This window comes from Macaca thibetana, chromosome 11 (genome assembly GCF_024542745.1).
Source record: "Macaca thibetana thibetana isolate TM-01 chromosome 11, ASM2454274v1, whole genome shotgun sequence".
Taxonomy (NCBI): domain Eukaryota; kingdom Metazoa; phylum Chordata; class Mammalia; order Primates; family Cercopithecidae; genus Macaca; species Macaca thibetana.
The window spans coordinates 5,744,117-5,770,653 of NC_065588.1; the positions used below are offsets into that span (position 1 = coordinate 5,744,117).

At 44.3% G+C, this 26,537-nt stretch overlaps 1 protein-coding gene across 1 annotated transcript in view; it reads right to left on the bottom strand.

Moving 5' to 3' along the window:
- The window catches only part of ANO2 (anoctamin 2), a 363,519-nt gene that overhangs the window by 86,119 nt on the left and 250,863 nt on the right, over positions 1–26,537 (bottom strand). Inside the window, exon 15 of the mRNA XM_050747557.1 lies at positions 675–749. Coding sequence (XP_050603514.1) covers positions 675–749 — 75 coding nt within the window. The remainder of the gene's footprint in view (positions 1–674; positions 750–26,537) is intronic.

Below are 26,537 nucleotides of genomic sequence, written 5' to 3' on the forward strand. Positions count from 1 at the left end.
AATACCGTAAGGAATATTTCCATAAAGAGATACGGAGTATTAGTAACCCTAACATTGTCCTCTGATTTTTGCCTTCCCCGAGGTCCTCTAGCTTCAGGTACTGCTGTCTTGCCCATGCTGGCAAACAAGAATAAACTGCTACCACCTTATTGATCTAACTCAAATAGGAATCACAGGATTTTCCCTCAGCTTTCCCTGACACAGCTGAGACCATCTGGGTCTTGCAAAAGGGCTGTACCAAACTCTAAGGTACAGCACAAGGAAATAAACCCAGCAACCATAGGAAAGCTGAAGAATCACAGTTACCGAGCCCAAGCTGGCTATCTCCTGTGGCTTCCAGACTCTGGTCTATCCATAGACGTCAGAGAGAGCCACCCCACAGCCCAGACAGGCTGCTGCAATTGCAGCCATCTTACCTGATTCCTTCTCCAAGTTTCTGGTCTGTCTCGATGTGGAAGCACCATCTGGCAACCTACTCCCCGGGAGTTCCAACTTCCAGCCTGTGTGGTCAATGGCCTCACTATCAGATAAGATCCGGCCCCTCTACACAGGAGTGTGGCTCTCCCTTTACCAACCTCTCATGATTTTCCTAGCAGAATATAATATCCACAATAGTCACATAACAGCATCTACATGCATGCAGTCACAGGCAAGTGGTCCCTCAAAGAAATTACCATGAATAAGATGGAGGCAAAGTTCATCAGGTAACCTGGGAAACGATCCTTCCAGGTCAGTTTATCTTCATCATCCTGGGGAGAAACAGGAGAGCAGAGACAATCAGAGGGCACAAATAACAGATATTAATTTGCTCTCAATTTGCATATATTTGCATATGATTGATCATTATCACCCTATATAGATATATTTCTAGTCACTGATGCCTTACTCTCCATATTATCAACAACTCTCCTAATTTTATAATTTCTAGATAAGCTGGAATAGCCTGGAAAAATTACAATGAAAAAAGGATAAGATTTTACTTCAACCTCACACTGGACTGAAGTTCTAATTCAACCACTTATCAGCTGTGTGATCCTGGATATGTCTCTTATTAACATTTCTGACCTTTTATTTCCTCATCTGTAAACTGGGCACAGTAGTGACACCTGCCCTGCCTACTGCACAGGACAGTTTTGTTTTGTTTTAGTAAGAAACATGTGAATACAGTAAAGCAATGGACAAATGACAGATAACAACCCAACCACAGGGCAGCATCCCATAAATAGATCATCTGTTAAATAAAACATCAACCACTGATCTTAGAGCCTAATAATTGTGCAAATTACCACAATTTTGTTCTTCAAAGAGGCTACATGTAGTATTATGTGCTCTCCCTTGTCACAAATCCAAACATTTTGAGGCACAGGTTAAGCTGATCCATTCAATCAACTTGGCTGAGAATCCTACCTTTTTCCCCTTGGACTGGGTCCAGTTCACCCGGGCCATTATCCTGGGACAATTGTATCACTAACCAGAGTCCTCCTTCAGCATGCTCTGAGGACCCTCATTTGGTAGGGGACAGGGGAGGGGCTGCCAACAGCTATGAATGGCAAACAGCTCTGCTAATTAAACAGCTCTACTGTATAAATTTAGTTCAGGCACTTGATTCCTCTGAGCTGCAGTTCTATAAAATTAGAATGGATACAGCTGTCCTGCCTACTACACAAGGTAGCTGGGAAGACCATCTGAAGCCGTGTTTGTGAAGGTGCCGAGAATATGGCAGAGCACTCCCTGCCAGTACGGCAAGAATCCACCAGTACTTCTGCAAGGTGTCTGAATGCCGCTCAGCGGTGAGCGCTCCAGGGCCCCTGCTCTCTCCTCTCGCTTCCTCACCACTGATATTCAGAACACACCTGATTTGGTGCTAGCAACAGTGCCATCTAGCCTTTGAAAGCTTGTACTGTAAGCGAAGGACCTCCTTATCCTAAAAGATTTCTTTCTAAAAATCCCTCTAGGGCCCACTGTGCGTTGATCTTGGTGCCAGGCACAGTGGGAGGCAGAAGAAAACTGACAAGATCACCACTCCTGGGGGGCTCACAGGCAAAGGAAACAGAGATGACACCCACACACCAAAAGGTTTAAGAATCCCTGGTCAGTTTGGGAGCGAGGGTTATCTTGGGAGTGAGTCTGAAGGGATGTGAGAAGAGGAACAATTCTCTTGCCTGGAACTGAGCAACAGGTGGAGTTGGCTTAATAAATTGTGGTGGGAATGATGTTATAGCTGAATTCACTTAGTAATTAGCACTTGCATTTACAGATTATGTAAACAAGCAATAGATTCAGGTTTGCACAGACTTAGGGATAGAATCCTGTTGCTAGACTCTTAGCCCAACAGGCTTTCCATCACACAGTGAAAACAAGGTAACTACATCTTGTGGCCATTCTGAAGGAATAGGAACATGTGAACCTATTTCTGATGGGATTGGAACAAGACTCATTCACGTTCTTCTAAATTAGGCCAAACATCAACAGGGATTAGAGTTTCTTTCATTTTCCTTCAGTATTAATTCTTAGTTTCACTCACACACTAACATTTTCCTTACAGGTTTTTTTTTTTTTTTTCTTTTGGAGACGAATTCTCGCTCTGTTGCCCAGGCTGGAGTGCAGTGGCACGATGTTGGCTCATTGCAACCTCCGCCGCCCAGGTCCAAATGATTCTCCTGTCTCATCTTCCCGAGTAGCTGGGACTACAGGCACGTGCCACCACGCCCGGCTAAGTTTGGGTGTGTATGTGTGTATTTTTTTAGTAGAGACAGTGTTTCCCCGTGTTAGCCAGGATGGTCTCGATCTCCTGACCTTGTGATCTGATCTGCCCGCCTTGGCCTCCCGAAGTGCTGGGATTACAGGTGTGAGCCACTGCACCCGGCCCCTTAAGGGTATTTTTAAAAGATTTTTCAAGCTGTTGACAAGGAAAACTGAGGATGGGCTGACGGATGATAACACTCAATAGGGATTCTGAAGAGACATTTGAGGGGCCAGGGAAGGACTTTTCCTGAGCCTCCCGCCCAATTATGGTCAAGGTTTTGATGAATAAGTCTTGGTTCAGTCCTACTCAACAAACAAAGTCTAAACAGTGCCAATGGGCCGGGCTCTGTGCTAGATACTGAGGACACACTGAGAAAGTTCAGCTCTGCCCAGGAGGAGCTCAGAGACCACCAAGGAAACAAGGAAAAGCAATTCTAAGCTAAATCTGATTTGGAAGGTGGCATTACTATTTTGCATAAAAACGAGACGTAACTGAAAAGCAACCAAATTAAATGTCCACTCAAAGCAACTGAAAGAAAAAATGCTCATTTTGATATAACGTTGTAGTGTATGTTGAAAAATCACCCCTTCTTATGTTTACATTGGTGATCTCTTTTTTCTGGAAGTCACAGCTCCCAACACACACACAGTGCTCATGCGTTCAGACACTCTCCCAACATAAGAAGCCAAGAGAAACACAACGTTGCACCACCGTCTTCCAAGCTCCCAAAGTCACTAGTAAAAATGACAGTGAGTAAAGTAGTCTTTACTTATAATAATCTGGCTCTAATAATGGAAGCCAATTAAAACTCTCCATTCACGGATACATTAACAACATGAAGACTTGCAACAAAATATCCTTAACTTAAATACATTCTGCTTACAAATCCTATAGCCAGCATACAAGACAGCACAAAGAGAAGTAGGCTTGGAACCAGGACATCCAAGTTCTGAACTCTTGGCTCTGGTCCTTCTTAGGTGAATGACCTTGGGAAATTCCCAGATCCTCAGCTTCTTTATCTGTAAAATAATTTATGTGCCCTATCTGTAAAATATAGTTATATCTATCACACCAAATTACCATGCATTTAAAATTGCCCAGCCTGTGAAGCAGGTCAAGAGAGTGCAGGCACACAGAGGTAGGAGAACTCTTAGCACCTCTCTCTCCTTTTAAAATGGAAATAACACTTGTCCCACCTAAGTGGCCCAGGTATTGTGTGGATCACATGAGTGCACGCATATGAGCTTTGTAAACTGGAAGGCTCATAAAAGTAAGGTCTAATCAGCTTCATGATATAATCAAAAGCAGGTGACTATAAAGCACTTAGCTAATGCAATCATTGTTAAGACAGGAGCCTAGCTGTCCTCTGTGCTAGCTTCTTTGTCTCAGCTCTTTGTGTCTATGTCCCTTGATGATGGCTTCCAGTTTTGAGCCTCCAGACAGCAAGCAGCACAGTAATAAAACCACGTAAGTGCCCTTTTGGCAAGCTAAACATTTGGAAATGAAATCACCGAAAAGGCAATAGGTGAGAGTGCTATTTAAACAAATCCCTTGGAGAATAATTTTGTAAAGTGGCAATCATCCTTGAGTTGTTTTCTTCTTCTTCTTTTTTTCTTTTTCTTTTTTTAGAGACAGAGTCTCTCACTCTGCCACCCAGGCTGGAGTGCAGTTGCACAATCATAGCTCGCTGCAACCTCGAACTCCTGGGCTCAAGTGATCATCCTGCCTCAGTCTCCAGATTAGCTGAAATTACAGGCGTAGGACATCACACCTGACTTCATTTTTAATTAAGATATAATTTACACACAGTACATTTCACCTTCATTAGTGTTTAGTTCTGTAAGTTTTGATAAATACATAGTCATACAACCACAACCACAACGATAATCAAGACATAGAACAATACCATCACTTCCCATTATTCTCCCATGGCCCTTTGTAGTCTATCACCTCCCCCAACCCCCAGAACCTGACAAGATCTGTTTTATGCCCCTTTGGTTTTACCTTTTCCAAAATGTCATATAAGTGGATTCATAGAGTATGCAGGCTGTTGAGTTTGGCTTCTTCGACTTGGCATTTGAGATTCATGTTGTCCATGTGGTTGCGTGTGTTGATAGTTTGTTCCTTTTTATTGCTGAATAATATTCCACTGTGTGAAGGTACCACAGTTCATTTGTCCTTTCACTATTTGAGGGATGTTTGAATTGTCTCTAGTTTTTAGCAATTATGAATAAAGCCATCGTAAAAGTGTCTGTGCACTAGTTTTGGTGTGAACATAGGTTTTCATTTCCCTTGGATAATTACCAAGAAATGGAATTACCAAGTCATAGGGTAAGTATATGTTTCACTTTATAAGAAACTACCAGACAACTTCCCAAAGTGGGTGTACCATTTTGCATTTCCATTAATAAGATACGGTATTCCCTTCATTTTCTTTATTAAATACATTTTTAATTTAGGATAGTTTTAGATTTACAGAAAAGCTTCAAAGGAGTTCCCATATACCCTGCACCCAGTTTCCCCTATTATATTAGTTAAATACATTTTTTCACAACCAATGAACCAATATTGTACAGTATTATTAAAGTTCATACTTTATTCATATTTTCTTATAAATATAAAATCTAATATTACTTAAATTTAATAATATACTATTTATATTAGTTTTTACCTAATAGCCATTTTCTGTTCCAGGGTCCCCTCAAAGAAAACGCATTATATTTAGCCGTCATGCCCCCTTAGACTCCTCTAGACTGTGACAGTTTCTCAGACTTTTCTTATTGGTGGTGACTTTGTTCGTTTTGAGGTGTACTGGTCAAGTATTTTGTAGAATGTCCCTCAACACAGGCTTGTCTGAAGTTTTTCCCATGATTGGACTGAGGTTATGCATTTGGGGGAGGAAGACCAAAGAGGAAGGGGCCATTTTCATCACATCATATCAAGGGTACAGGTTAGAATATGACTGACCACTGATGACGTCAACCTTGATCTCCTAGTGGAGATGATATCTGTCAGATTTTTCTGTTGCAAAGTTTCTTTTTTTCTCCTTTCCATACTTTACTCTTCAGAAGAAAGTCACAAAGTGCCCACATTTAAGGTGTGGGAATTATACTCCACCTCTCTGAAGGGGCAGGATCTGCAGATTCTCCTAGGTTTTTAATCCAGATTTTTATATTTTGAGTTTGCTAAAAGCAGAACTGTAAAGAAGAGATACTCAGTCATACCAATATGAAACCAGTGCAAGTTACTCCCAACCCTAAAAGAAGAATGAAGACGATAAATGCCAAGTGACCAGGACTGGAGTGGAACTGGGTTTGGGCTTCAAAAGAAGCAGGCTGTGGTCCTCATTCTTTGGGAAGCCCACAAAGGACAGGAAGCCAAACCTTGACATCCTCACTGGCAGTTTCATTATCATCATCTGCCTCAGCCCTCCAGATAATAACAAGAGGGTCAGGAATAGGTCAGACTGGTTTCTATCAAAATGTTCATACACTGTCCATATGTTCTGGCAAATATTTTGGGGGCAGTGTCAAACAGAAGAGAAATATAATGGATTTGGAAATACAGGACGTGGGCTTCATTCCATCTCCACCTCTTTATTAGCTGACCTAGGGCATATTGTTCAAATTATCTGTGTCCTCAAATCAGCATCTCTAATGGGACAACTGGTAACTTTCCTTACTGAGCACTCAATGAGTATACCACATATGTGACAGGACTTGGAAAATTACAAGTTCTATATAATCGTGAGTTGTAGTACTCTTGTTTCTATACAGGACGCATACATCGAACATCAAATATGTACCTCAAGCATCATGCTAGCGCCAGGCAGTAGGCATACATAGAAGAACAGCTCACATTCTTGGCCCTAACTAGTACCAGAAACTCAGAAAGATGAACACAAATTACGACATGATATGACACACAAAGTGCTACGGAAACATACAGGAGGGAGTGAATTCCAGCCTAGAGGAATAAGGAGAAACTTCAATGACTAGGAGACATTTCAGTTGTGATTAAAGAATGATTAGAGTTTCCCAGGATGCAAAGGCGGATGAAGGTATTCCAGAGAAAGCACCATGTGCAAAAGCATGGAGATACCATAACACACGGTATGATCAAATGGCTCAGTGTAATGAGAGGGTAGGACGTATACACAGCAGCAGGGTTTTAGATAGATAAGGTTAAAATCAGATTCCTGACTACCTGGTAATCTATGGTGCATCTTTCACTATGACATGAAGGATCAAACATCAGAACAGAATGACACTTCTAACTAGCACATAGCAAGTCATCTGATCGTAGTCTGGCAGGGGTCATAGAGAATAAATAATCCAGTCCCTTGCTGATCAGATCAGTCCTGAGGTACATACAGGAGGCGAGGTGACACACCCATGGCTAGTCAGCAACTTCATTCTAGGCAACACCAGAACAGGGCCTCTGATATTTCTGCTCAGTTGTTGAGAAGGCTGTTGCTAACTGGTTCCTTTATAAGGAATGGTTGCTTCTAGATTTTAAATTCTAAATAATATCCAGGGACCTTTTAAACATGAATTATGTTTTAATGCCATAGTCGATTTATTCTGATGGTAGAAAATATTGAAAGCAATTGCTTATTTGCATTCAGTTCTGTGTACTGTTTGAGGAGCGGAGCTGAGGTGCTATCTGCCTATCACTTCCAAATCTTTACTCTTCTGTCTACGAGAGCCTCTCCTTTGTGGGGCACACCATTCAGCCATAAGGACTTGTACTTTGTGATTATCATCTGCATCGCCATCTTCCCCAATCCTGCCATCATCACAAGCAGCTGAGATCCAGAAACTGACTTACTCCTTAATGTCCTCATGTCAACCCTACTTCACTCTGGCCAGCAGCTCCTCACCACAGTCCAGGTAATGTTGATATTTGGAACTCTTCACTTCCTATTCTTCCACTACTCTTAGTCTGGCCCACCACTCCAGTCATACTAAACATCACACACATGCTTCCGTGCCTGAGTTCGTCTAACAGAGCTACACAACAGTGCCTCATATTGAATCAGAGCAGCCATCCCACTTCTAAATAAGATAAGGGATTCTGAGTGCCACCGAAAAAATTACACAACTGCATGGATTGATGTCACTATACAGTCACAACTGGCAACATCAGTTGTGCCCCTGTTGCTTCCTGGCCATGCTTTTCTCATTCTCCTATACACCCATCAGTTGTGTCCAAATTGCCCCTTTCTCTATGCAAGCCCCCTATTCTTCTATCCCTTTTCTCCCACTCATTATGTAACCTCACTTTTTTATTGGGAAAAAAAACCTCAAGATCATCATGTGAGAATCTCAATTTCTCCTTTTGCCATCTACAATTTTATCTTCATTTTTTCGCATCTGACCTTTCTGTCTCATTTGGAGAGATGTCCCTCCCTCTTGCTGACTGCCATTTCCTTTAAATTTCCTTTAAATCTCATCCTCTTTCTACCTTTCCTTTAAATCTCATCCTCTCCTCAAGGACTTTGTTCTCCTTTATCTTAAAACTGTGTTTTCAGGCTTTTGCAGGTACCTTCAAAATCATCTGCAGGATTTGTTAAAACAGATTTCTGGGCTCCATTCCCAAAGATTCTGATTCAGTGGCTCTGGAATGGGGCCTGAGAATTTGCATTTTTAATAAGTTTTCAGGTACAGTGAGTGCTGCTGCTGCTGCTGTGTTGCTGCTAGTCAGGGAACTGTACTAACTGTCTTAAACCATTTCCTTCTGCTGGGTATGGCCACCCTGCCTGCAGACACACCAAAAAATAAGAGCCACCACTTTTAAATTGCTTACAATGTGACTGACAATTAGCTATGTGCCTTAGACATATCCTATTTAATTACTGTAGTAACTCGTGAGGGATGATTATTATTCCCATTCTATAGCTGTAGGACCTGAAGGTTCCAGAAGGTTATGGAACTCGTTCACAAGTGAATAAGTGGCAGCTCTGGAATCCAATGTGTGTGAGTCCAATGCCATGTACTCCACAGCCTCTCATGTGGTGCAATACTCTGTCATCTAAAAAATACATGAACCATGAGGTAGCCACAATATTGGAAGGAGTCAGAAGAGAGTAGGGTGCCCAAAACTCAGGGAGGGACATAGAGTCACAGCTCCTCTTGACAGAGAGATGAAGCAAGTTAAGAGCAGCAAGGCATCCATCAGAATTTGTCATTAAGATCATCTGCAACCTTTGTAAGGAAATTTCAAGGGAATAGTGGCAGTAAAACCAACACTGCAAATGAGGAAGTGGATGGAAGGTGAGGCGAGAGCAGCTATAATTTCCTTTCTGAAGAAGTTGGAGGGAACACAGGGTTGCAGAGTTCAGATGTTTAATACCAGCACTTCCCCATACTTTTTTCCTAGCTAACGTGACCACCCACCTGTTGAGGACCCTCAAATTCTTATCACCAGCCCAGATCTCTCTGTTAAGCTCCAAACTCATTTGTCCAACTGCCTAGTGAGCATCTTCAACGGAATGTCCTAAGCTCAAATGTCCCAAAAGGAACGGATCACCTTATTCCTTAAACCTTCTTTTTTATCCTAACTCAACCACGTGAACTGAACCATGCCTCTTTGAGCAGGCAACACCTGAAACAGAGGCATTCCCTTGGGTTATTTCCTCCCACACACTCACATTTGATTGGCCCCAGGTGTCATGGGGTCCACTTCTTAAACCTTCTCCTGATCTTCCCCTCCTGTCCATTCGTACTTCTGATGGCTTAGTTCAGGCCCTGCACAGTGGACTCATTCCCCATCCACTGTTCTTATTGATTTTCTTGTCTTTCCTCTTCATGAACTGTCAGTTCCAGGAGAGCAGAGGCCATATAGCTGGTGTCTAAGCATAGTGTCAGATACATAGTGCAAACTCTTTAATTGTTTGTTCAACCAGTGTGTCTCCTATCAGGTCCTATCAGGACCTCAACTCTGAAAACAATCTTGGTAACATTTAACCAGCCTCACTTAGATCCCTCTCCATGTAAGGAGGCATGCAGGGCATGGCCTAGACACTATGAGAATTCACTGAGGCCAGTGGCAGGTAGAAATAAAATGGAGAGTTTCTCATCCCTGTCTTCAGGGAAACTCTGCCTGCCTTGAGTTCCCAGGACAGGGGATCCAGACATTGCAGCAGGCAGAGGTCTTCTACAGATTGGGAGGTGACTGAGGCCAAATGCCTCTGGTCAGAGACACCACAGGGAACTGTGGATGGAAAGGGTTGGCAGGGCCGGGACATGGTTTCTGAGGGAAGTTACTTGGGGGAGCCTGTTTCCAAGAATGACTTCAGTAAACCAGGGCTGGTTAAATTGCATGACAGATAGGAGCTGGTCCCAGACAAATGGACTCACGGCAGAGTGGGATTTAGAGATTGACTTGGTTGGGGGTAGGGGTGGCAGTGGAAGGCTAAAGCCCAGGTTCAACTATGTCTGAGAAAGAGTCAAATAGCAGTAGTTTGTTCCAAAGTCCTCATCAAGAACACAAGCTCCTAAAGTTGATCAAGTACCACTTATGAGATTCCTGTGCTGGGTGCCTCCATGACACATTGTGATTTGATAGGGCTGGCTTGAGGAGACATCAATACGTGGAGGGCTTAGAGAAGGGAGGGTTGAGAAATAGCGAAACTCCAAAAAGAGAGGAACAATGTGAAGAAGTGCAATATACTTTTCAATTTTTTTGTTATGCTTTTTTGAAATAGGGTCTTGCTCTGTCAGCCAGGTTGGACTGCAGTATACTTTTCCATTTGAGGGCCCTTGGGACACTGTCAGAGATGAGAATCGAGGAAAACCCAGGTGCTCTGGGACGAGGTCAGATGAGATGAGAATCAAGGAAAACCCAGGTGCTCCTTGGTCTCACATGACTGAAGGTCTCTGGTTAATGAGCTTTACGCATTTTTATGAGCCAGCCCACTGTGTGCATCAGTTGCCCTGAGTGTGGGGGACTCCTCAGCGCAATTTCAGGTGCAGATTAATAATTCCAGCAGCCAACGCCATAAATTCAGCCTCTCACAGAATGGCACATGTTCGAGGGCAGAGAGGGGACTCTGGCTGCTTTCACAAAATAAATGCAAGCCATAAACTGAGAGGAGTTATGCTGTGATCTCCTGGTTTGTGACTTCAGGCCACCTTAGCCCTCCATTACATATGTTGACTAAAACAAAGGAGAAAGAGATAGTGAGGTTCTGGGCCAGCAATCTGTGAAATGGGACCATAAAGTTACATTTGAGAAAAAATATTATCTGCTCATTTGTCTTTCTCTCCTTCTCTTCATCCCCCTTTTCTTCTTCCTTGCTGGAGCTGGGCATCTCACTGTGTCTATCCTGGGAATGCTGCAGTGTAGTCTAGCCTGGAGGTGGCTACCTGGGTTCAATTTCCAGCTTGCACACTTATTGAACGTGTGACTTCAGGCATGTTACCAACTTCTGTATACCTCCACTTCCTCACCATAACAAAGATATTGAAAATAGTGCCAACAGTATGAGACTGCTGCTGTGGAGATGAAATGAGGTAATGCATGAAATATGCATAGGACTGTGCCTGGCACATAGTTAGATCCCAATACTTGTTACCTATCATCTGATGATCAACAGCATCATCATTGTCATCATGATCATAATCATATCACCAAAATTAATATCATCATCATCATTACCATCATCATATTATCAACATCACCATCATCATCATCATCATCGTATCAAAATCAACATAATCATCAACATCATTATCATCATTGTCATCAATATCATCATCATTGTCATCAGCGTCATTAAAATCATCATCAGCATCATCAGCATCATCATTGCTTTATCCACCAGGGACCCTGTGGCCCTAACTAACAAGGAAACCCAGGTAATTATGGGCAAAGTTTTCTACAGCACAAACCCAGGGGCTGCTCTTCTTATCCCAAAGTCACACAACTGCCTTGTGTGACCTCATTCCACCACCTGGTCCCACTTTCCCCTCAGACCCAAGCTGCTCGATGCTCTCTCTGCTGGGTGAGCTCCCAAGTCTTCTCACAAACAGCACCTACTATAGCAGCAGAGGTTCCCCCACCAACTTCATCATCTTCTTTCTCTCTTTAGGTCTCCCTCTTAAAATACTTCTTCCTCCAGGAAGCCTTCATGGCCTGATCAGAGAAGTGAGGCCAGTATTTGAGTGCATATCCCTCCCTTCACAGAGCATTAGCCTCCCATAGCTCCTGTCAACACAACGTCAGTCTGCAAAATGGTCTTGGTCTCCACAGCCCAAGCACACCCAGCCTCTCTGGAGCTGAGCCTCCAGGTCCCACCCCTCAGCCCCGTGCACTCACCTATGACTGACCCTCGAAGCCTTCCAGCAGTAGAGAAAGACTTTAGGGACAGGGCCTCAGTCTAGGAGGGGAATCTTGGCCAAGGGGCACGAGGCAGTCATGTGGCACAGCACCTAAGTCTGCAGGCATGCCTAAAGCCCAGGACAGAACGCAGTGTAATTTGTGGCTCAATTGGAAAACATTCTTTATTCCTCCCACTGCGTGGTTTTCCTAGCAGACACAGAAGAACCCTGGCTCCCCCTCTCCCCTCCTAGGGTCCAGCTCACTTACTCTGTTCTTTCTGGCTTCCCAGAGAGCTTGCAGCTCCCCTTTCTTTTTCTCAGCTCGCTGCCTTGTCCTCCCCCTGGGTTCCAGTACTGGGCTGAGCTTCTTTGTGGCCATTCCCTAAATCCCAGCTGTTCTGCTGTGTGCCCTGCCTGGACTGGGATTTGAGAGCCTCTTCCCAGTCACTCTCAAGGGTGGCCCTTTTATTTTGTGACAGTGGTACAAGGAGTCTTTGATGGGTTGCTCCTAATGAGGTGGGAAGGCCTGGGGCAAGCAAGCCCTCATCCGTCTCTGAGCCTTCTTGTCTGCAAAAGGGAGAGGCCAGCCTGAAGCTACCAGCAACCTCCATCAGTACTGCAGAAGGTCCCTTACTTAACAATTTTTTCGACTCACAATTTTTCAACTTTACAACAGGTTTATCAGGTCATTAAATGCATTTTCTACTTAAAATATTTCTGACTTATGACAGGTTTATCCATCATAACTCCACTGTAAGTCAAAGAGCATCTTGACATATGAATCCTTGATATTCAGCCTTTTCTATACCATCATACGAACATCTTAAGCCAAATGACTATGAACTTTGAATACATCTAAACCCTGTGCTGTGGCCTCCAATGCTTACCACGATCTGGGCTTTGACTCCTATCCAACTTCATGTCTTGCCATACAATCTTTTGTGTACTCCCTCTCAGCCACACTGGCTTCCTTCCCGTTCTTAGAACACACCAAGCTGGCTTCCATAGCAAAACTTTAGCATGACTCCTCTCCTCTCTCTCCACCCCGCTGCTCCCTCAGCTCAGCCTTCAGTTCTCGATCCCAGCATCACTCCCACAATGAGAACTTTCCCACGCCCCTTGTCTATCCCTGGTCCTTGTTATTCTCCACCACAGCACTTATTGCTATCCAAAGTGACCTTGTTTATTTATTCATCTCCTAACTGGCTTTTTAAGGAAAACATCAGCTCCGTAAAAGCAGGGAACTCCAAGTATCATTCAACATGGATCCAGCACTTGGACCACACTGATCACAGAATTCATTTGCATGGATGACTCAGAGAGTGGATATCAGTTTGGAAAAATAGCCGTGCTCATTTTGGTGGCGCTCCACGCTCAGAACATTGGGAATGAGTATTCAGTCGCTGGGTTGGTCAAATCTAGTTTTGCATAGGAAGAATTCCACAAAGCAATTCTGTGCCACTGCTTCAGGTGACACACCAGTGCCAATCTCTCACGGATCTGAGGAAAACCGAAGGGAACAATGCAAAGGTTCATAGTAACCTCTCAACAGTTTAAGAAAAATAGTCAATTGCGTGGCCCACAGACTTTAAGAGCAGCTTTTCTCATATGCATTGCAGCAAGGAGTGTTAAGTGACACCCAACTATGATCTGATCTACCCTCCTGCCTGTAGCGAGCAGGCCATGAGCCTCCTGTGCTGATCACAAAGACCTCTACAACGGCGATCCTGCAGCCACACTTAGCTCCTCTGCCTAGTGCTTCCTGTCCCTTTGGGTCACATAGAATTTTTTAGTCTGAGCTACAGGCCTGAGGCTTTATTTGGGTCCTTTTCTTTATGTTCTAGCCCATAGACCAGAGAACAGATCCCTAGAGCGTTCATTTAGACTTAAAGTTCTTGATGAAATCTCCTGCTATTCTTATTTTCTTCAGGCTCAATATTCCTAGTTCCTACCATTAGTTTTCCTACTGAATAAACATGGAAGGGAATCAGAATCCTTTGTTTCTGTCTGTATCAACTCCCTTCTGTGCCTTGATGGAACTCTGGGCTGCCCACAGCTTACTGTGCTGGGGGTGGGTGGGGACTTGAAACAAAGGCCTTCAGCCCAGGAGGATGGGAAGAGGAGAGCTGGGGCTTGGCACTCAGTGAGGCTCGGGCCATGGGGAAGACTGGCCACCACTGTGACAGACAGAGGCTGGGATGGGACACGAGGGCAATGCCACTGCATCCCACATCAGCTAATCCTTGGAATCACATGGGGGGAGCTTTAAAAAATACACCGATTCCCGGCCCTTCCCTAGATCTGCCAACTCAGAACCTGGGGGAGGGCCAGGAATCTGTTTTTGAAAATGCTTCATGGGCAATGCTGGGAGATGCTGTTCTTTAACTACCCCTCCCTCGCTGTGTTTGCTCCAGGGCCTGTACTCCTGTGGCTTGTTCCTCTGTGAACAGATTCTCTGAGAGGAGTTCACAGGGTGGAAACAAGCTTGGAGACAATTCCCTCATGCATGGTGTCAACACAGAACCCGCCATGCCACCTGCCAGGCAGCCCCACCAACTCGCCAACCTGCTCCCATGGTGCCCCTCCCTTCTCCCCCACCCTCAAGCTGATTACTGGGCTAGGGTAGATGCTGATTACACTCAGTCCAGGGATGAACTTCAGACCCACTGCACTCTCTCCGTAGTTCAGGGAGTAAGAAGGGCAAGAATTGAAGGTGGGCATGCCGCCTGGGCTGCAGTCAAAGCTTGTTTTGATTTTCAAAGCATCAGCTTGACACACCGGAGAAGACCAAGACCTATGCAGTTACCTTGCATTTTGTGAATTTATTGGGTTTTAAAATTTCTCACTACACACAAAACACTTTAACAAGTACCTTAGATCCTACACCTTAAGAGATGGTTGGTGTCCTCCCCTCAAAGCAGAGGTGCCAGGCTTCTCAGTGTGAAAAAAAAAAAAAATGACATTTTGAAATGTGTTGGTAATTTTTATTTAAAGATTGTGCTCTTTGAAATCAATTTCACATGATAATAATAAGTCTTGCCAACCCCCGTGTGTTCTGGTCAGAAAAGTAAAGAAACTTGTTCATTGTTTTGTTAGCAACATCAATCAGTTCTAGCCTCCACCTATGGACAGTCATCACTCTTACGCCAGGATGCAGACCACATACATCTAAAATAGTGTTTGTTTTTAACTAGGAGGGCAGAAGAAACTGTTTTCAGGAACTCGCAACAATAATAAACTGGCCAAAAAAAGACATTGCAATTGGCCCTCATCATGGTATTTGATAACACTGAACTCCCCTAGCATGCAATGTTTGTTGGTTTGGTTTCAGATTTTGTTAACTAATAGAGAATGGTGGTTAGTTCTTCTTCTTTATTAGAATCAAGGGGCCAGAATAAATGGGATGGGACCCTAAAAAAGGCAAGTTGGGTAGGACACAGGGAAGCACTTCCTAGACCTTCTCCAAACCTGGGAACACCCCGAGGGACGAGTTCTCCATTACGTTTTGGGGGAACAGAATCATTTCCAAAGCTGGGCCCTGGTACTTCCTGCAGACACACTCGGAGTCACTATAACACACACTGCTCAGTAACCAGTTCTGAAATGAGCACGTCAAATGACCTATAAGAAGGATCCCTCCTTCCTGCGTGGCCTGCAGGCGAGGAGAGACCATGTCCCACACGCGCCTGCCTCTTCTCTGGGCCCAGTGCTCTCCGTGTCCAGGAGTCTGCCCTGTCCTGCTAGGCTGAGGGCATCCTGGACAGAGCCACAGCTCAGGGGCAGAAGTCAGTCTGTGTCCTTGGCATGAGGGGCTTCAGCTGGGCATGGGCCTCAACTCAAGAAGCCTTGGTGCAGAGAGGAAAAGCAGAGCCAAAGAGAGGAAGAAAAATCCATTAAGCAGAGGAAATGAAGCATGGAATGGTTACACTGTGGGTGAATGAGCAGGTAGAGTCTCTTTCCTCCTTTCCCACTCTCACCCACAGGGCCCAGGACTAGGACCTGTGCACAGGGGACTACTGAATACAACGGTAGGTGCAGGTCTTAGCATGGGAGAGCAGACTGAATGAACTCCACAAATCCAACTAAGACTCAGCTCCTGCACATGATCACCCACCCACCATCCTAGATGGCAAGGAAGAGAAGCACCTGGGACTGAGCCCAGGTCCCTGAAATGCTGAAATGCTCAGCCCATACCCTGAAATACTGACTGCAGGAACCTCTGCACTGCTATGGCTGCCAGAACTCATCTCATCCTACTCTAGACACCAGCCCTGTCATCAGCCCCCTCCAACTCCCTTGTGAGTGCTGAGTTCAGAGGAATTTGTTTTGACCCTCAAGAGGAGTTAAGACACACTGATAGGCTGATTGGATCAGACCTCTCAGATGTCACCCGTGCAGTGGCCCTACCTGCCTAGACAATTGAGAAGAAACATTTTACTATGATTTTTATAAGCATTCATGGTGTTCCAGGGACTGGGCTGTGACCTTTGTGGTCCAGGATGCTTAGTGTTCTGAGAGAGACAGATGGGTTATGAAACAGTTACAGTGCAGTGGAGTAGTTGTGATGTAGCCATGGCCAGGATATTATGGAAGCATGGTGGAAGAGCTTCTGACTTTTCTGTCTTTGGAAAAGATTCAGGAAAATTCATGCATGAGTGCTTACATGTACTTATGCACGTATGTGCACATGCATGCATGTGCATACACACAAACTCATGTTTGGTGGTTTGGGTATGCACTAGAACAATGACCCTATCTAGCTAAGGTAGTGGGCCAAGATTAATCATTCCATCCATCTATCTACCCATCCTTCCATCCATCCATCCACCCACCCATCTACCCATCCATCCAGGCATCCATCGTTCTATCCATCTACCCATCCTTCCATCTATCCACCCACCCATCTAACCATCCATCCAGGCATCCAGGCATCCATCCATCCATCCATCCATTCATATACCCATCCATCCATCCATCCATCCATCCATCCATCCATCCATCCATCCATGTGTCCACATCCATCCATCTACCCACCCATCCATCCATCCATCCATGTGTCCATCCATTTCTTATATGCTTACTATGTTACAGGCTCTTTATAGGATTCTTTACGTATCTGATTTCACTTATTCCTCTCAATAACTTTATGAGATATGAATTATTAGTCTCATACGTAAGAAAATTAAGACCCAAGAAGTTTGGTTGCTTGACCAGGGTTACACTAGTACACTAGTAAACGGCTGACCCAGGCTTCTCATCCAGATCTGAATAATTCCAATCGTATGTTCTTTTAATCTCTTCTGGATTCCTCATACTCTGTTCAGAGGAATTTGTTTTGACCCTCAAGCGCGGTTCTGTTCTCCCCCATACTGAAAAACAGAAAACTGGATTTTCCAGGTACTAACAGATATTCAATACGCATAGCCTCTCTCTCTTTTAGGGAATTTCATGGGCAAATTCATTTTAAAGGCTCAGAGAAGTCCTGTACTATTTTCAGTTTAATCCAGCATTTACTGATTATGATCATCATTATTTGATCATGAAACTTCTTGGTGGCAAAATACCCAATTCCATGACAGCTGGAAGAGTTCCTTTACCCCCTCATCTGACCTGAGACCAGCACAAGGACTTCTTTCCCTAAGCAAGTTGTCTATTTTTTTTTTCTTCAGGCAGCAAATAATGATTTGATCTTAAGCCAACCAATAACCAAACCCCTTGCATCTCCGTGACATTCCTCTTCCACATGCCCTTCAGCTCGGTTTCTTCCCTGAACTGCAGGATGTCTCTGCAAAGCGCAGAGGGTGCAGGGGCTACTGGACCTCCAAGAAATGATGGATTTGGTCTCCAAGTTGATCCCTTAAGAGACGGCTGCTGCCCCGTGTGGGTCTCATCACTGCGTTCTTCTCATCCTATCTCCTGGCTCTGAGTCTCAAATGTTTACTGGCCCAGGGCAAGGACCCATTCCCATAGTATTCTAGATTCATGCCATCTATCTCCGACTCCGTGGCTGGGTGGCAGGACAATGGCCTTGTGTCTGTGCTTCATCCCGCAGACCCAAGCTTCTGCCTCAGGGAGGAATCCATTTGTACTTACTTCCCTAGATTCTTTTCCTCCCTCTTGTAGTTCTTTCTAAAAATAGAGAGAGACTGGCATAACCAACCAGCAGTGAGCACTCCTGTGCCCGGAGGGATTTTATTTGTTGCCTCAGAAAGAGAAACTGCTTCTCCCCACCTGAAGCCAGGACCCAGGAGCCAATGGCGACACAGTAGTGCCTTCACCTGAGGGAGTCTCTCCACTCTGCAGCCTGCCCCACATTCCAGTCCTGCCACACCCCACCCTGGTCCCACCACCCCCACCACCACCCCCTCCCAGGGAGTCAACACATCATCTCTTTGCACTCCAGGCCCTGACTCACTGCATGGTTGGGGAGTGACGGCCAGGGAATCCGAAGCCTCAGCTGATCCAGCCAGGATTCCTACTCTGCACCACAGGGTACAGAGCCACCCCCCTGTGCCACCGGCTGGGGATTTTTTTCCAATGAGCTCAAATCATAACAAATGCTTAACACACAGAAGTAGCTGGAGTTGGCCTCCAGAAAACGCATGAGGCAACCCTTTACTTAGTGAACAAAATGCACAGCTTAATGTAAGAGCTTGTCCTCTCCTTGGTCTCATCATCATCACCCAACTGCAGGCCCTGGACACAGGGTAATCAGGGCTCTCTGGAATCCTGCACATGCCAGGTCAAAATTTGTGGATGATGTGTTAGGTTTTGATTGTCTTCTGATACAGAAGCAGAAGAGTGAAAGTTGAGGCTGGGAAAGAGAAGGGGAACCTACCTCACTGAAAAGAGTAGGCAACCTGGAAAAAGCTAGCAGGACAATGAATGCAAAATAGAAATGAAGAGAGTCTTTCTCTCCTTTCCACCCGTCTTTATTCATCATGCATAGAGAAATATTGATGGTAGGGAAGGAGTGAAGACAGAAGGGAAGGAAAGAGAGCCTCAACTTCTGATCTTCCCAAAGAGGGCCATCCTTGTGTCCTCTTCTTTCACCCCTTATTTAGTCTGGGGAGGAAAACATTGGGCAGGTATCCCAGGACTGCCTGAGTCAGGGCTCACCATCACCACTGGTTGACAAGCACTCATGAAATGCACACCAGACCTGAGCTCTGCTATTATTTACTTGCTGTGTGAGTTTTCATGACCCAGAAGGAGGAAAAAAAAATTGTTTAAGCTCCTCGTTACCAAATTTTACCTTGAAAAAATAAAACGGTTTTCAGAACTACGTTCATTACTTGGTCCGCCCCTTTCTTCCCCTCTTCTCCAAAAGCTGGCCATTTAGATGTTCTCAGACGAAGACTCTTTGGTGGCTGTGGGGCAAAGAATTAACCTGAACCAAAGAGGAGCTCTGCAGCAGCTGGCCCCTGTCCTCAGCTTCTGGGAAGTGATCTCCAGGACCATAGAATGCCCTGCCTGATGGGAGTGTCTTTGTTTGCCTTGGGGCTTTGGCCATTGGACAATCTAACGAGATCTATGACGGGGGTTTTGAGCCACATTGTATCAGGGCTACCCACAGAAGGGCTGGTGACTGAAGGTCAACCATGCAGGTGGAATGTGATCAAGCCTCAGTAAAAACTCTGGACAAAAGGCTTGGATGAGTGTCCCTGGTTGGCAATACTCTGAACATACTGTCACATGCCGATGCTGAGAAAGAAACATTGTCCTGGCTTGATGGAAGGGGAACACTTGGAAACTCTGCATTTGCTGCTTTCTGGGAGCCCACCCTATGCATTTCTTCCCTTGGCTGAAGAAGGGACCTGCAACCTTTCCCTGTAATAAACCAAAACCCAAAGTACAACAGACTTCAGTGAGTTCTATGAGTCCTTCTAGCAAACTATCAGGCCCCCTGAATTTGCAATTGCTGTCAGAAGTGTAGATCAAGTCCCCAAACTTCACAGTTGGTTAGCTCTTTACAGCTGACCTAAATTTTCACAGTGATAATACTGATTAATAGATAAGTAGATGGCACCTCTCCTGGTGTGGCCATTCTTAATCTAGTCATCTGGTACATTGACCTAATGAAGACTCCTAGTTCATCAAAAGATTCAACCTAGTAGTCAGCTTCTAGGATTGTATAAGCATGAGTACAAATTGCCATGGTTTCAGGGTCACAACTTTTGGAAGTATTGATAGCTCTTTTAAAAAAATGTTTATTTTTATTTCAAGTTCCAGGGTACATGCAGAGGGATGTGTAGGTTTGTTACATAGGTAAATGTGTGCCATAGTGTCTTGCTGCACGTATCAACCCATCACCCAGGTATTAAGCCCAGCATCCATTAGATATTTTTCTTAATGCTCTCCCTATCCCCTTCCATCTCCCCACAGGCTTGTGTGTTGTTCCCCTCCCTGTGTGTTGTTCCCCTCCCTGTGTGTTGTTCCCCTCCCTGTGTCCATGTGTTCTCATTTGTTCAGTTCTCACTTATAAGTGAGAACACGTGGTGTTTGGTTTTCTGTTCCTGGATTAGTCTGCTGAGGATAATGACTTCCAGCTCCATCCACGTCCCTGCAAAGAACATGATCCCATTCCTTTCTATGGCTGCATAGTATTCCAAGGCATATATGCACCACATTTTCTTTATCCAGTCTATCACTGATGGGTATTTGGGTTAATTCCATGTCTTTGATATTGTGAATAGTGCTACAGTGAACATACACGTGCATGTATCTTTGTAATAGAATGATTTATATTCCTTTGGGTATATACTCAGTAATGTGATTGCTGGGTCAAATGGTATTTCTGGTTCTAGATCTTTGAGGAATTGCCACACTATCTTCCACAATAGTTTAACTAACTGACATTTCCACCAACAGTGTAAAGCGTTCCCGTTTCTCTGCAACCTCACCAGCATCTGTTGTTTTTTGACTTTTTAATAGTAGCCATTCTGAATGGTATAAGATAGTATCTCATTGTGGTTTTTGATTTGCATTTCTCTAATGATCCGTGATGTTAAGCTTTTATTCATATGTTTGTTGGCTGCATGAATGTCTTCTTTTGAGAAGTGTCCATTCCTGTCCTTTCCCCACTTTCTAAGGTTTTTAAAAAATTTTTTTCTTGTAAACTTGTTTAAGCTCCTTGTAGATTCCAGATATTAAACTTTTATCAGACGGATAAATTACAAAAATTTTCTCCCACTCTGTAGGTTGCCTGCTCACTCTGTGATAGTTTCTTGTCATGTGCAGAATCTCTTTGGTTTAATTAGATCTTGTTTGTCAATTTTTGCTTTTGTTGAAATTGCCTTTGGCAATTTTGTCATGAAATTTTTGCCCGTGCCTATGTCCTGAATGGTATTGCCTAGATTTTCTTCTACGGTTTTATAGTTTTGGGTTTTACATATAACTACTTGATCCACCTTGAGTTACTTTTGGTACAAAGTGTAAGAAAGGTGTCCAGTTTCAATTTTCTGCATATGGCTAGCCAGATCTCCCAGCACCATTTATTAAACAGGGAATCCTTTCCCCATTGCTTGCTTTTGTCAGGTTTCTCAAAGATCAGGTGGTTGTAGATGTATGGTCTTATTTCTGAGTTCTCTATCCTGTTCCATTGGTCTGTGTGCCTTTTTTGTATCAGTACTATGGTGTTTCAGTTACTGTAGCCTTGTAGTATAGTTTGAAGCTGGGTAGTGTGATGCCTCCAGCTTTGCTCTTTTTGCTTAGGATTGTCTTGGTTATACAAGATTTTTTTAGTACCATATGAATTTTAAAATAGTTTCTTCTAATTCCGTGAAGAATTTCAATGGTAGCTTAATAAGAATAGCATTGAGTCTACAAATCACTGTGGGCCATTTTCACAATATTGCTTCTTCCTATCCAGGGGAGTGGAATGTTTTTCCATTGGTCTGTGTCCTCTCTTATTACCTTGAGCAGTGGTTTGTGGTTCTCCTTGAAGAGGTCCTTCATTTCCCTTTGTTAGCTGTATTCCTAGGTATTTTATTCCCTTTATAGCAATTGTGAATAGGCGTTCATTCATGATTTGGCTTTCTGCTTGGCTGTTGTTGGTGTATAGGAATGCTTGTGACTTTTGCACATTGATTTTGTATCCTGAGACTCTGCTGAAGTTGCTTATCAGGTTAAGAAGCTTTGTGGCTGAGAGGATGGGGTTTTCCAGATACAGGAGCATGTCATCTGCAAAGACAATTCGACTTCCTCTCTTCCTATTGGAATATCTTTATTTCTTTCTCTTACCTGATTGTCCTAGCCAGAACTTCCAATACTATGTTGAACAGGAGCGGTGAGAGAGGGCATCCTTGCCTTGTGTTGGTTTTCAAGGGGAATGCTTCCAGCTTTTGCCCATCCAGGATGATATTGGCTGTGGGTTTGTCACAAATGGCTGGAAGTATTGATAATTCTTAATGAAGACAGAAGCTAGGAGTTAAACAGCCTTCCTCCATGCACCCTCAGTACTTGATTCATGCTGTTGCCATTACACTCATCACTCTGTACTCTATTTCATGTGACTCAGTGCATATGACTGTGAGCTCCCTGAAAGAAGAGATCTTACTCACCTTTCACTCTGACAATCAGAGCAGAAAGTAACCCACTAAGTGTCTGATGAATTGCTGATCCTTCGCAGACATAAGCAGTTGTGTCCATGAATACATGGTTATTACAACCCCATAAACAGGTTCTCTTTAAACTGTGAGCCCACATAAAACTTTACAAGTCTCCTGTTCCTCTCTAAGAAGATATCCAAAAGGAAAAATCAACACAGAGGCAGCAGAGCACACTGCCAAGAGTACACATGTGGGAATTGGGAACCATGGTTCTAGGATAGTACCATATTCCTATGTGGCTGCGTGACCTTAGGCAAGTCACTTGACCTGAGACTAGGTCATCTCATCCATAAGGCAGTGAGAAATACTGTATCCTCTGGCCATGCTACAGTAGCTAATAATTATAAAGCATGTACTATTAAGAAGTTCAGATTCCACAAACATTTTCTAAGCATCTGCTATATGTTAGATACTCTAGAGGGCACTTCCATACCACTGTTCCATGCCATGAAGTCCTCATATTCTGGCACTGAGGGGTAATAATGGGAAGGGGCTCGGGGTGGGAATAGAGATGACTCAAAACTGTCTGGGAGCTGATAATTACTGAAGTTGGATGAGACAACATGAAGGTTCACTGTATCGTTTTCGCTATTATTTCACATTTTTGAAATGTTCCACATGTATTCATTTTTAAAATTTATTTATTTTAGAGATGGGGTCTCACTCTTTTGCCCAGGCTGGAGTATAGTGGCACAACCATAGCTCACTGCAGCCTTGAACTTCTGGACCCAATTAATCCTCCCACCACAGTCTCCCAAGTAGTTGGGACTAGAGGCTTGTGCCACCTTTCCTGGCTAATTTAAAAAAATTATAGAGATGAGGTCTCTTTATGTTGCCCATGCTGATCTCGAAACTCCTGGCCTCAAGTAATCCTCCTGCCTCACACTCCCAGAACGCTGGGATTACAGGTGTGAGCCACCACTCCTGGCCAAAACATGTATTTTAAACAATCCTCTCAACAACTACGTGAGGTGGATCTCCATGGTCTCACTTTACCCATGGAAAACCAAGGCTCAAAGAAACAGAAGCCTGAGGTTTCCACAGAATGTTAGAGGCAGAGTCGTGTCTAGAGCCCAGGTTCCTTACCTCCATGCAACTTCACACTTCCTAGCTCCCCAGATTGTGATGCATGGCTGGCACCTGCCCTCTCAGAAGCACACTTGCCCTCAGAAAGGGGCTCCTCAAGGTAGAGGTCTGTGTCTACCATAGGTAGACCACAGTCAGCAATGAGGGGAAACAGCTCCCCACCTTCCTTTCCAGTGCTGGGACCTCTTTCTACACGTCATTATGAAAAATTCAAGAAATATGGGGGTTCTTCAAAGTCACTATCATCATCTGTGAACATCTGCTGAGTCCCCAAAGCACTGGGCAGGCATTGCTGAAGCATGCAAAGGTATACATAGCACACAGGGTTTCCCACAGCAACTTCCTCCAACCCATTCACAATAACTATTTTTAAATGTATTAGCAAACTCTGCTGAGATAAAAAGATCATTGCAACAGTCTTTGTCCTCCAAAGGAATTGCTCTACAGTGGAAAGAAAGAGAGAGAGGCTTTCTCATCTCTTCTGCAAAGGAAGGAACTGTGTGCGTGTGTGTGAGTGGTGTGAGTGGTGTGTGTGTGTGTGTGTGTGTGTGCGCATCTCAGGGCAGAGGGGGCAGAAGGAGCTGAGCACAGAGAGAATTACACTTTTCTAAAGCCACCCTAGGGACATGCCCATCTGCAGCTCTGGGGCTGGCTGCAGCTTGCATTTGTTTGGAAGTTCAACCCTGGGATGTACACAATTTTCCCCAAATAACCCCTTGGAGGGTAAAACAACACAACACAATGCAAATGACAATACTCGAAAGCCTAGAGATACACTCAGCCATTTTCTTTATGATGACCACATTTTGCCACAGTCTGTGTCCTGGAAGTCTCTCCCCATCCATTAATGTAGTCACTCAGTTGATTGCTTTCCCTTCCCGTGTGTTAACTTTTCCTTGAGCTCTTGCAGCAACACATTGCTTGGCCAAACCAGAATACACCAGGGAGCTTGGAAAATATTGGCCAGTCACCTCTGCAACCTCAGAAACTCCCTCTGGTGCCTGTGGTGCGACAATCCACAACCACTGCACATGGCGATCCCTAGGTTCTCGCCAGGGACTGGAAGGGACAGCCTAAAGGTTTCATCCAAGTTTCCACCTTAAGCTCTATCTCGGTCTGCAATTCAACTGACTCTTCAAGCCTCGATCCCCCACCGCACCAATTCCCCACAGCACTGCCAAGGTTTTTCAGGGAGCGAAGAGGTAATCAGCAGAGCAACAGCTAAACCCAAAGCCATGCCCCCTACCCTCCAATCCAGGGAAATGTAAAAATATATCGACTTTAAGGCCCTGGAAAAGAAGTCAAAACCAAGCTCTATAATTGTGGTCTGTTTACAAGGCATGCTGAGTTGTTGGTGCATTCTCAGAGAGGCTGTTCGTGCCTCATGGAGCCGGGCGACTGTGTTAATGGTAACAGAAGTCTTCATGTTCTGCAGTCTGTGCCCTTCCGAACACTCTCGGTTCGAAAAGCAAAGTCCTTAGGTTGGAGAATCAAATTCACAAATGCCTCCTTCAGTGCACTTTCCTTCAGTTGAGTCTGGACCCAGAGTGTGGACCCATGGAGGTCAACTACCTGTGAGTCAGCTCGCGTGTGTGTGTGTGTACGTCTCTGTGTGTATGCACACATATTTTCACGAATAAGAAAGTAGAGAAAGCAGAAGAGATCCAAAACAGTGAAAATCTCTGCCCAGTGACCTAGCACTGAGGAATATCCTCCACCCCGGGCAAGAGTCTAGAAATGAACAATTTAAGGACAGTTTGGGAGCACTCAGAAAAAAAACTAATGATTAGGAAGAGCCAACATCGGTATAATAGAACAGGTAATGCCAGCGTGACTTTCTTTTTGTCTGGAAGTTCTACATAGTATTATGTCTGGATTTTAGGAGGCCCTTCCCATAAATTAAATTTTTAAATAGGTAACATATTTCTACAGTTCAACAAAATCCAATATATCCATGGGGAGGAATCTTCTTCCCATCTATGTCTCCATCTGCCCAGGTCTCACTCCTACCTCTCCACTCCCCATAGGTAACCATGATTATTAATTTCTTGAATAAGCTTATGGAGGTCTTTATGAACACGGAAGAACATACAAATGTGTGTGCATGTTTGTTCTTATTTTCTCCCTTTTTTATGCAAAAGAGGCACACTGAACCCCTTGCTCAGCAAGGCTTTTGTGGAGGGCTCATGCTAATTTTGTGGACAAGAAACGGGGACTAGATGACACCATACAAGAGCAGGCGTGTGGCTAGCTCAGTGCAGAAGCAGAAGTGGAATGTAGCCTGCTGGCTTTTTGTCCTAGGCCCTTCCCACTTCGTGGCCTTGTCTCCTGGATCTGTGTCTGCCCACGCAAGGGAGTACTGAAGAAGCGTTGGCAGGCTTCTGGGAAGCAGTTTGTCCTTGTAAGTGGTTTAAAACCTCGCCTTGGCAATCTTGCATACAGCACTCATTTGCTTGGTAAACCTTTTTTCTCATAGATCATGCAAAGGCAAACTTTGAGCCCTTTGCTCTTTAAGTGAATAAATGGCCTAACTGTACTAAAACTTTATCCCAGTGCTTGGTTCATAGTAGCCACTTCATAAAATAAACATTAGTTGAATCTAAATGACCACTACATTCCAATTTAATGGCACTTGGATTAAAGAGATTCATCCTAAAGAGACAGGGAATTGGACCATTTCAGAACCAGCCCCGTGAGGGTTTACTTTGGTAGCACAGCCCTTCTCAAGCCAGTGGTCACTTCCTATTCTCCTGCCAGAGAAGCAAAATAACA